This window comes from Astatotilapia calliptera, chromosome 7 (genome assembly GCF_900246225.1).
Source record: "Astatotilapia calliptera chromosome 7, fAstCal1.2, whole genome shotgun sequence".
NCBI lineage: Eukaryota > Metazoa > Chordata > Actinopteri > Cichliformes > Cichlidae > Astatotilapia > Astatotilapia calliptera.
This window is the reverse complement of record NC_039308.1, coordinates 10,814,046-10,826,158: the sequence shown is the minus strand read 5'-3', so window position 1 is coordinate 10,826,158 and position 12,113 is coordinate 10,814,046. Positions and strand designations below refer to the sequence as shown.

At 39.5% G+C, this 12,113-nt stretch overlaps 1 protein-coding gene across 5 annotated transcripts in view; it reads left to right on the top strand.

The window, feature by feature from the left end:
• The first annotated feature begins 1,381 nt into the window (after positions 1 to 1,381).
• Positions 1,382 to 12,113, top strand: part of cnnm3 (cyclin and CBS domain divalent metal cation transport mediator 3) — a 36,071-nt gene continuing 25,339 nt past the window's right edge. For 3 of the 5 annotated variants that reach the window (XM_026173001.1, XM_026173002.1, XM_026173004.1), the window contains exons 1-7: positions 1,410 to 2,136; positions 2,227 to 2,561; positions 3,658 to 3,834; positions 4,253 to 4,410; positions 5,489 to 5,632; positions 5,708 to 5,866; positions 10,194 to 10,363. In XM_026173001.1, coding sequence (XP_026028786.1) covers positions 1,441 to 2,136; positions 2,227 to 2,561; positions 3,658 to 3,834; positions 4,253 to 4,410; positions 5,489 to 5,632; positions 5,708 to 5,866; positions 10,194 to 10,363 — 1,839 coding nt within the window. In that variant the 5' untranslated portion in view covers positions 1,410 to 1,440. Of the gene's footprint in view, positions 2,137 to 2,226; positions 2,562 to 3,657; positions 3,835 to 4,252; positions 4,411 to 5,488; positions 5,633 to 5,707; positions 5,867 to 10,193; positions 10,364 to 12,113 lie in introns of all 5 variants that reach the window. The other 2 variants (XM_026173003.1, XM_026173000.1) reach the window with 2 other exon arrangements.

The window sequence follows — 12,113 nt, the reverse complement described above, 5'->3', positions numbered from 1 at the left end:
ACTTTTTTCAGGTAACGAGTAAAGTAAGGGATTACTATTGCAAAAACGGTAATTATATTACTGTTACTTTCCCGTAGGAATGCTGAGTTACTGCGTTACTAAAACCATGATTTTTTTGCGAGAATGTCTCATGACAGTGACATAAGCGAGTGCGACATTCTTGACAACAGCTGTGTGCAGATCAACAATGGATCGAGTACGGGAGAGAGTATGAGCGTGCAGCGTCTAAAGCGTGGAAGTACTGGCCTTACTTACTGAGTTTGATTACATAAAAAGTGACAAAAACATTAGCGTTCATTGTGCATCGGAAGAAAACTTTTTACAGCGAAAAAACCCCCTAAACTTCCAAGCAAGCACCGGGAGTGCGCTACCACGTAATGGGAAACTCACAGAGAAACTCGCAGATTCTTCAACTGACCGCTGCGGCACACCTGCACCAGGGCAAACCTCCGCCTACGCCACTCCTGCTTTACAGGTGAAAATAGAGCAAAAGGATTGCTAGTCTTTGATTTTATTTATTTTCTGCTGTGTTTTGCACAGCAGAAAATAAATAATAACTCTTTCAAATAATTTTGCATCTATTTGAAAGAGTGAGTGTAAACACAAAAAAATATATATATATTTTATGTGCTGGAATGTGCAGAAAATAAGTTTAAATGTTAAACAAATTTCTTCCAGTCGGAGAATGTTGCATATAATTATGTTTTTGCTTGATGCATAAAGTTAAAAGGTTAAAACTAATAAAACAAGTTTTAAAAAGAGACTTTTCCATTTGATTACATTTTGTATGATGGATTATGCAGAAAAAGTAGAATTGGGCTGAAAGATCTATTGCTTTATCACCTGTTCAGGTTGTAAATCGTGTTTTTTAAAAGTAACTAAGCAACTAATTACTTTTGGAAATAAGTAATCAGTAAAGTAACGGGATTACTTTTTTGGGGGAAGTAATCGGTAATTAGTTACTGATTACTTTTTTCAAGTAACTTGACCAACACTGGTCCTATGTTAATGTTTTCAGTTTTGCTTCAATTTGGTCTCATCATGGTCGTCCACCCGCCTAAAAAAAAGTCCAAACAGCCTGTGACATTTTCTCCCAGTACTGACAGCTGTATTAGTTTAACAGCAAGTAAAGAGGCCTAAAGTGATACGTTTTGAATTGTGACAGAAAATGGGAGCCAGAGCCTGTCGCGGTTTTAAATTCACTACCGGATGCACTCGGCTCTTCTTGAAAGGGATGTGACGCAATAAAAAACCGCAACATGTACGACAGATCCACACTCGCGGATGAGGCCTGTGCGCGCGCGTGTGGAACCGTAATGGCCGCCGTGCAGCTCAGTTGCGCTGTTTGTTTTGCTTCATTGGCTCAACCCTCCGGGGGGCGGGGCCGCTGCGGGGCTAAAGTCACGTGATCTAGGCAAAGCCAAACTGACCAATTCCAATATGGTGGCCAGCCTAGCAGGTCTACGGTTCCTGTTGATGGTAGTGTTGTTCTGCGGAATCAGGTACGGCGCCTGCAGCCAGAAAGCTCCGCAGGTTTTGGGGCTGCGGCTGGAAGAACCAGTGGATCCGCTGTGCATGAAGGGTCGTATCATTTCAGCACCAAAAGGAGCCACGTTTAAGCTCCGTGTCTTCGGGTTTAATCTGAATGGAAGCTTGCCGTGGGTCGCGTTCGCAGGAGCAGCTGGCGGAGCGGCTGGGGCTGTCGGTGATACACCGGACCCTTGCGAGGAGCAGTCCAACCGCCAGGACTCCAAGTTAAAGGTGACCAATTTAGAACTCGACGATGCGCACAGCGTGCTTCTAACTGTGGAGGTTAGCACCTCTGAGGGGGAAGCTGGCAACGAGCAGACCTACTACCACCTGTGTGTGCGGAGTGGAGAGACATGGACATCTGCGGGCCTGGACAGACTGCGAATAAACACTGACACGGATCTGCCAGCAGACTACATCCCGCCGTGGGGTCTGGCCGTACTGATAGTGCTTGTGCTTATGATCTGCGGATTGCTGAGGACGGTGAACTTGAGCCTTTTGTGGCTGGACCCAGTCGAGCTTTATGTCCTACACAGCTGTGGATCCGAGGAGGAGAAACGAGCCGCCAAACGGCTGGAGCCGATCAGGAGAAGGGGGAACTTCATGGTGAGTTTCTAAAAGCACGTGGGGAAGCCACAGGGAAAGAAAGGTGCAAATGAAGTAGTGTTTTCTAAACGCATGTCTTTTCCACCGCAGGCATGTTCTTTGTTGTTCCTGTGTGCTCTGGGGCATTCTGTCCTCGGTGTGCTCCTGTACCGGGCACTGGGCTCCATCGTCTCTGCTGTGTTCAACAGCGGCTTCCTTATCTTCTTCCTAGCTGAGCTGGCTCCTCACATCTTGTGCTCAGGTTACGGCTTCCAGCTGGCGCCTGGTCTGACCTGGCTGGCCCAGGTTTGCATGGTGCTTACCTGCCCCCTGTCTTGCCCTCTGGGCCTGATTCTGGATCTGGGGCTGAGGAGAGACATCAGTACCTGTGGGATAAGGGAGAGGGCCATGGAGATGGTACGGGCAAACGTGAATGATCCTTACAGGTAAATATAGTGGACTTGGGAGAGTATCACAGAGATCTGACATAGAGGTGCGATGAGTATTGACACTTGTTTTAAAAAAAAAACCCTGATCTGTTTGTTTGTTTGTTTGTTTGTTTGTTAAGAAAGAAAAAAACACATGATGCTTCTGAACATACAGAGTAAACAGAACTAGAAAAAAAGATACTATAGGACATAACCAACAAAAAGTGTGTTCTGTCATACTCTACAGTGCATAATTCTTATGGTACATTATGTTAGATTCACTGACATACAGGAACAATTTAGTGTTCCAGACACAGACTCTTTGCTAAGTTTGAGTTTAATATTTGATTAAAATGTCTGACACATTAAGATGCTTTGATTCATGATTAATGCCAGACATCCCAGTTTACTTTAACAGAAGCATTTGGTGTGATTTTGGCCAGTGCTTTCTTGTACTGTTTGCATAACCAATGACTAACAGGAACATCATTCGTAGAAACTTGAAATGTAACTTGAACCCGAAAGACTTGACTTTTAGGAGTTGTCTTTGTTTAGATCTCCAAACACTTGATATTCTAGTTGGAGTAGTCCAAAAAAAATTGAGATTATTCTGAGGGTGGACTTCTTTTTAAAGACTTCACAATTGTTATATTCTTCTTAACACTTGCCCATGAAAGACCTGAAACTTGACTCACACGTGATCTGAAAGTCTTGAGAGTATTTTGAAATTTAGATTTGTTTTTTTTTGTTTTTTTTTTAACAGACTTCACATTTGACCCCATAGTAGCCTTGTAATGATTTGAAACATGACCTGGCCTAACACTGTAAAAATTTGATGCTTGAACCAGATTAAGTCTCAAGACTCAGTTTACCATGTGTGTATTGGTCTAACTGTATTAACACCTTAGACAGATTAAGTATTGAGACTGGACTCAGACTCATTTTCAAAAGATTTAAGACTCGACTTGAACTTGGTTCAATAGACTTTTTAGGACTAATCTGCATTAAATTTGTAGGATTTGAGACATGACTTGAAGTTGGTTCTTAAAGATTGGCCTAGAAGATTTGATAATTGACTTGATTGTTGACTCAGTTTTCTTCATTATGTTTGTAGTGAGTTTGTAAAGGAGGAGTTCAGTCGTGGGACATTGCGCATTAAGACCGTGGAGGACATCTTGACACCTCTGAAAGACTGCTTCATGCTGCCTAGCTCGGCTGTCCTAGACTTCTCCACTATGTCTGAGATCATGCAGAGTGGTTACACCCGTGTGCCCATTTATGAGGAAGAGAGGTGGGATCAGCAACACAACACTCACTTAATAGCTTAACAAAAACATGGCTTAAAAACTTGACATGGCAGCATTCGCCTCATCTGAACAGAGTATCTGTAGAATTGGCAGCTTTGAATTAGGCTTCTTGGTATAACGTTGAATAAATGTAAATCCTTGGATTCACTCATTTAAAAATGTCTATTCCTTGAAACCACCATGACAAAAAAGACAACAGCACAAGTGTATATTTTCTTATAATCTAGCACATGCAAAATATTCTTAATAATAACCAGAGTATGTGTGTCCAGGCCTTTTATAACTTCAACATTTTTTACCAAAGAATGAATATAATGGTAGCCATAAGAGTGCAATGGAAAGGTCTTTGGGAGTTATTCACATATTCATACCAATCATAAGCCTTTGTTTGATTTCCTTCAGGTCTAACATTGTGGAAATCCTTTATGTGAAAGACTTGGCTCTGGTTGATCCAGAAGACTGCACCCCAATGACGACTATCACCAAGTTCTACAATCACCCTCTGCACTTTGTGTTCAATGATACCAAACTAGATGCCATGTTGGAGGAATTCAAAAAAGGTTGGCTGCTGTTTGATTTGTGGGAATGGTTGGAATCATAGAAAATTATAGAGTTGCCATGCTGCAAGCTTTTCACCTTTTTTATTTACATTTATTTTTATTTTGGAGCTTTCATTTTGCTCATATCCTGAATTATTAAAAGTCTCAAGTCTCATGACGCCTGATACATGCTTTGATCAAATCTTTAAAGTATTAGAGAGAGAAACTCGAAACAGTTAGACAGTCCCTTATGAGTTGGCCCCCTTTCAACAACAAGAGACAGAGGCAGAACCAGGCTGACTGCTGTGATCCTGAAGCTAATAAGCCTTGATAGATAAGTATATAATGTCATCCTTTTGAGAAGTGATATAAATAAAGTAAATAAATAAAGCCAGAGTAGCCTATATATTTTATATTTTTATTGACCTTTAACAAATGTATACTAAAGTACAATTAATTAGCTGTTGGTAGCTCTTATTGCAAAAGAATATGCTTGTACAGACAATCTTGAGAATAGCAGAGAATGCCAGCTAATCCCACTTCAGATTAGCTGATGATGATGATGATGATTCAACTGATTCCGTTTTACACATTTTATTAGTAAATCTCATATAGGGCACTATTTGAGTGGCTTCAGTGTGTCTGTTATGCATCTGTAAACTGCCTTACAACCCATCTCAACCCAAGATCCTGCTTTTTGTACTGTATCTGACTTCATTAATTAAATATTTATCATCATTGACGCCTGCCCTGAACTTTAATTTGATTTTTCTATAGAAGGTAAAGAGGTGCCAGAACTGCTATACTGCCAACTCTAAATTAGTGCAGGCCTGTCCTGACTAATGTAGTCCACACAGAATATCACTGGCATGTTGTGAATTTAATAGATGCTTATTTCTGTGATTTCTAAGAAGTTTGTACTGGAAACGACTTAAACAGTAAGTTTATCACACTGAATCTAAAGAAAATCACTCGTGTGAGTTATGACTTTGTAGCCCTCCTTCCTGTTATGTCTCCTTTATAATTCAGAGTTACTCTTTTTACTCCAAGTACCTTTTTCCTCACTATAATTTGCCATTAACCTTTATCCTTTAATCAGGCAACTCTCACATGGCCATCGTCCAGAAGGTGAACAATGAGGGAGAGGGAGATCCTTTCTATGAGGTGCTGGGTTTGGTCACTTTAGAAGATGTCATAGAGGAGATCATCAAGTCAGAGATCCTGGATGAATCTGATGGCTACTGTGAGTGTCTTTTGGAATATTGGCTTCTTTGCTTCTTTTATTGTTATTTATTGTTATTATTGACTCCCCTTGCAGTAGACAGGAAAGTAAAGCGTCCCCTCACTCCACTGGAGATTCCTCTGGAGCCTCGCAGCACCCATGAGGAGTTTTCTCTTTTCAAGCCTCCTGAAGGAGAACCCAAGATCCGAACTTCACCACAACTCCTGCTAGCCACACACCGCTTCCTGTCCAGAGGTATGTGATTATGTGTGTTTATCTGTAAATCTCTACTGACCGAAGCTAGCACATGAATAAAATAGTCACAGTTTAACACAGCACATGTAATGATTATGCCACGGACCTGGTCAACCAAGCAGTAACTGGTTAAAGGGGAGTTGAGACCAGTCTCTGACTTTGACATTTTCCCTTACAGGAAATGTGTAAATGTATAATGTGTAAAGATGTGTTTGTATTTAAATGTCAGAACAACAAAGTAAAGTTTTAGGTCAAACATCTCAAAAAAAAGAAAAGAAAAGGAGAACAGCAACAATAATTTTCTGCACAATGTCTTCAGCATGAATCAACATCAACAACACCAGATTTACTAACAGGGACAAATTCCGCAATTACAAAAATATGCACATGACAGTGAAAGGCTTGCTAATGATATCCTTACTGACTTGGCTACAGCAGTTCATTTTAATAATAACCAGCATTGTACCATAAGGTTGGAGTATGATCTAATAACCAAATGACCACATTGTGTAGGTTGTGTAAAATCTTGTGTTAGGAATTGCTGGAGTCTGTGTGTGGATAAATGTGCGTGATGTCCAGATAAACCGCATAGCGTGAGTGGAGTGTAGGATTCATTTGGATAGGCTGTCCTATTACGAAATATTCCACTGTATAAATCTGAAATATCTTTTTGTCTGTAAAAGGCACAAAGTGTATGTTCTCAACAGCAGGTTTAATGTGTCTTTGTCCAAATTTGTTGACCCAGATTTCGCTTTCTGCAAACTAGTTTCCTTTTTCCAGAGAGTTAACCCTGGATCATTTATCATGCTTATTGACTCAATGAAGCTAATTTGCTTGTTGCCATATTTCTCTCATACTGTACTATGGAGAATAAAATGTAATAGTTTTACATTTGACTGTTTTCTCAATTTTGTAAGACAAAAACCATGGTTCACATTGCCACTTATTCATATTTAAATTTGAAATGGGCCTCTGCTCTTTATTTACCCAAATACTTGTAGGTATCAGTTGATGATGGGGGTTGCCCATTTTTCCCATTTTCCCAAAACATGTTCACCCTTTAAAGGATTTTGCTTCTCAGATTGTATTAACGCAGAGGTTAGGTTACACCATAGTTACACTACACTAGCTTTTTGACATTACAAAAAACAACAACTTTAAGAAGCTTTGGGGCTCCGACTCTATTATTTAGCAATACGTGCAGTATCACAGCTGTCTAGAAAGTGGTGCATAGTCAAGTAATGTCTAACTAATTTTAGAAAGTTTAATGCAGTGACCCCACCAATATACACTGTATTGACAAAAGCATTCACTCGTCTGCCTTCACACCATTATCAACTGTGTGACATCTAGGGCTGCCACAAACGATTATTTTGATAGTCGACTAGTCAGATCATCATCCATTGGACGTACAGCTTATTGCACCAGCAGCATCTGGTCTTATATAACTATCATTAGCTTACAGCTTGAAGTGTTTGTGCTAACTAAAAATAAAGACAAGATGGTAGTTTATTAATTTTTAATGAAATTTGCAGATTGTTTCGGTGAAGTTTAATAAACTCCTTGCTTTCTAAAATATAACAGGACACCGGAGTATATTCTCCAGCGTCTCACACTTCTGATAATCAGCTGTATGCTTGACAGTTTTAGCTGTGCAAAAACTATAACTTTAATCTCAGCCAAACCGATTTACTCAGGAACAAATAAAATACTAAAGAAAGCCAAACAATAACATTTTTAAGTTATCTAAGTGACTTATATATATGTTTAACCTGACTAGCAAAAGACGGCGGTGGGTTTGAAAAAGATTTGCCGGGAGTCCGGTGTTCTCACGGCTCTAGTTAGCCTTGCCCCCGCCTAGCTAACGAGCTAGTGGGTAACAGACGTCTCCGAAAACGTCGGAGCGCTTTTGAAAATATGTGGTGTCTTGATAAACTGAGCAGATATTTGAGGTTTACACAGCTACATTCTCGCCTGAAAATATGTTAAACGTTTATTTTGTGACCCAGAAAGAATAATAAGAGTAAAGTTAAAACTAACTAGCTGCCGCCATTGTTGACAACTGCGCTGGGCTGCGATATGAATTCTGGGACACAGCTTCTTCTTCTTCGGGGTTTAACGGCAGCTGGCATCCTTGTACATGCAGTGCTGCCATCTTCTGTTTCAGTCCGTTATTACACTCTTAAATCCTACTACTCATTCCTGCGTCCTTTGTGATCTTACAAAGCTTCAAACGATGCGTCGACTATTAAATTAGTCGTCGACGATTTTAATAGTCGACATAATCGTGACTAGTCGACTAATCGTGGCAGCCCTAGTGACATCCCATTCTAAGCCAGAGGGTTTAAAATGATGTGGGCTCAGCCTTTGCAGCTATAACAGCTTCAAATCCTCAGTCTTCATGGCAGATTCACCAAGGTTTGTAAACATTTTTTAAGAGGTTTTGATTAATGTTGACATGTTACCATTTGATTTGTCCACTGCACATCTGTGATCCTCAAAAGATCTGGTAATTGTGGCAGCTATTTGAGTATGGCCAACTTATCGTCATGGCACCCGCTGTGCTCTTTTCCTGGTGCAGCCCGTCTGCTTGAAAGTTTGATGTGTTGTGCATTCAGACATGCTCTTCTGCATACCTTTGTTCCAGTGAGTGCTTATTTGAGTTACTGTTGTTTTATTATTAACTTGAGGTAGTCTGACCATTTTGCTCTGTCATCAACATGGTCTTATCACCCAAAAAAACGCTTCCATCTGGACATTTCTTGTTTTCGAACAATTCTCTGTGAACCTGAGAGGTGATTGTGAGAGGGAAAAACACAGTATAGCTGCAGTTTCTGAAATATCCAGCCCAGCCTATTTGGCACCAACAACTATTCAAAGTCACTTAATTTAGTTTTCTTCTCGATTCGGATGCTCTGTTTTTACTGTACAAGTCATCTTGATCATGTGAACATGCTTAAATGTGTTGAGTTGGTGTAATGTAAAAAGCTGACTAGACATTTGTGTTTAAGTAGCTGAACAGGTGTACCTAATAAAATGTTCAGCCAGTGTACTTAAAGATGCTAGAGGAAACCTTCCAGACTACTTATTTCAGTTATTCAAATAGTGTCAGTTCACAACCAGTCATTTCAAACCACTTTAGATTGTAAGGTCAAGACTACAGTATTATTGAGCAAACACCAACAATCATAGACTATTCCCTGTAAGCGGCTCCTTGAGTTGATGGGAAGGAAGAACTCCCTTTAAACATGAAGCTACGCTGCATATGAGTCATGACTACGTTTAAGTCATAACCCTTCCTCATATTATTATTGCCTTGGTAAGCACAGCAAAAATGATTAGAGTGACCCTAACAACTAATAGTAGATTAATTAGTTCTCACCTTTATCTTTCCTCTGTCTGAAAACAGGCTTGTATATCATGACTCAACTCTGGACCTAAGGTCCAGTATTGATGTCTTTGGCAAAAGCTACTGAAGCATTCAAAGAATTGAGCCTCGACTGGTCACAGCTAGTAACACCACTTTATTGTTGTGTAAAGCACTTTGAGTGCTCAGAGTAGAAAAGCGCTATATAAGAACCAGTCCATTTACAGCCAATATTCAACAAATTTCATTGCGTCCAGTGGTAGAGAAAAGTGTTCAGATCCTATACTTAAGTAAAAGTACAAACACCATACAGAAAAAAGTACTTGGGGTAAAAGCTCTGGGGCCCCTTTAGGGAAGTGTCCACCTGACAGGTCATTTCAAATTATCCATTGACTTTCTATGGGAGGTGCGGTTGCAGTCACTGTAGGTCCCATGATGTGAAAGAATAGAATCTATTGTTAACCCAAAATATGACATGGTTAAAACGATATTTCCATCTATTAATAAACATTACGTGGAAGGCACAAGGAAGAAATCACACACTTCCTCGTAAATGCTGCCTCATCATAGGACCGATTCATAATCAACAACAAATATGACACATTTTGAGTCAGTCCAGTATGACAGAGAGGAGCTGAGGTGGATATGGGTTGCAAAGTTTGCAGATAGCCTGCCTAAAGCTGCAGGATAACTTTAAAGCAATACCTGTCATTAGGTTTACCATCTAAATCCATAGATGGTGAGGCATGACTTTAAAATCAAGTGATTTGTCCTAGCTTGACTTTGTGGCATGCTTGAGCTAATGTACTGCTTGATTTGGTAAAACAGAAAAAACTGTAAACTGCAAAATGGTAAAGGTAGAAGGAAAACGGAAATCGTCAAGTGCCTTAAACTTGTGTAAATGCATTTATTGTCCAGACAATGAGTTCACTTGTCCTATTTGACCTTTGGCCTCTGTAGAAGTGGAACACTTCAGCCCAGCACGTGTATCTGAGAAGGTCCTGTTCCACCTGCTCCGTCACCCCAGTGTCAACCAGGAAGTGCACTTTGACCCTAACAACCGTCTGAGCCCAGCACACTATCTTTACACCCGCAACCACCCAGTGGACTATTTCATCCTTCTGCTGCAGGTATTTGCTCATATACCCACACTTTTAAAAACTTTTAGCAAAACCAAATTTTGTCTGACAGGAACAAATATATGCTTGAACGTTTATACCACAGAAGATTCAACTTCAAAGTTAAACTGGTAGCTTAAGTCAGTCTGTAAAGTGAATTCAAAGAATAGCTTAATATCTTTATTTTTTTGCTTTCTTGCTTGAAGTAGAGAGAAGATTGACACCAGTTTTACACATGTACATCTATTGCCCTGTACTAAATGTGAGGATTCAGTATAACAGTTTAAAACTGGGGAACCAAGAGATCGTTTCCACATTTTACCAAAATACTTCTTATAATATCATGCATATTTTTCTTGTTTCCTTTGGATATAATTATTATTACCTTTTAGAACATTTTAGACCATGTTTGTCATTTATTTATTTATGTGTATGTGTGTGTGTGTGTGTGTGTGTGTGTATAGATATATATGTGTGTATAGATATATATAGATATAGTCAATCTAGGGCTGAACGATTATGGAAAATAATCTAATTGCGATTTTTTGCCCCAATATTGCGATTGCGATGCGATATGCGATTATTTTTTTAAGGTCTTTGTCTTCTGTATTATTAAACAAAGACAAGCAATACATCATATAGTATGGCCAATACTATATTACATTAATTTTAAACTGTTCTTTCCTGGAAGACAGACCTCTGTTATGATGACATGAGGTGATGCATGAATTGATGACTGACATTTTTATTTAACTTCTTCAATCACAACAGTATATTTGAACATACACAATAGTTTATTTTTAGCTTACAAACATCTGAGCATAAAGTGCTGACAAGGAACCCTGGTGTAAACATTAAAATGAAAGTCAGTACAATGTGCAGATTGCAGAAATATACATAAAAAAAATCAGTGGCTTTACCACACTCAGTTTTTCGACATCTGTGAACTACTAGACAGTCATTCAATTAAAAAATAATATTAAATAAATAAAACTAATAAATAAAAAATACACACATCTTACTGATCTCTGCAGTCAGTAACATTACACATAAAGTGCAAACATAATAGCAATTGTATAAACACACACACAAACACGCCTTTAAAGTTTAAAGGCGTGAAATTGGACGGTCTAGCCTTCTGATTAGCTAATCAGAAGGCTAGTTCTGATTAGCGTCACCGCTGTCTCGGTGGAGTTTAATAAACTCGGCCGTCTGCTTCTTGCTATCTAAAATATAACCAGACACTGGTGTAAATTCTCGACTGTCTCATACTTCTGTTTAATAAGTTTTCTGTTTGACGTTTAGTCAGCTGTGTGAAAACCAAGGAGGAACCCACCCGGGGGATTAATAAAGTTTTATTTTATCTAATCTAATAACTTTAATCTCAGCCAAACCGATTTACTCACGAACAAACAAAACACTGAAAAAAGCCCAACAATAACATTTTTAGGTTGTCTAAGTGACTTATATATTACGTTTAACCCGAGCAGCGAAACTCCGCGGTGATCTGAAAATGATGTGCCGGGAGTTGTGCCGTTCTCAGCCGCATCAGTAACCCTCGAGCTCCCGGCTAGCTGTCGAGCTGGTGGGTAGCAGACGCCTCTGAAAACGTCGAAGCACTTTTGCAAATATGGGATATCTTGATAAACCGAGCAGATATTTGATGTTTACACAACTACTTTCTCGCCTGAAAATATGTTAAAAGTTTATTTTGTGACCCAGAAAGATTAGTATGAGTAATTTTAAAACTTAGTAGCGGCCG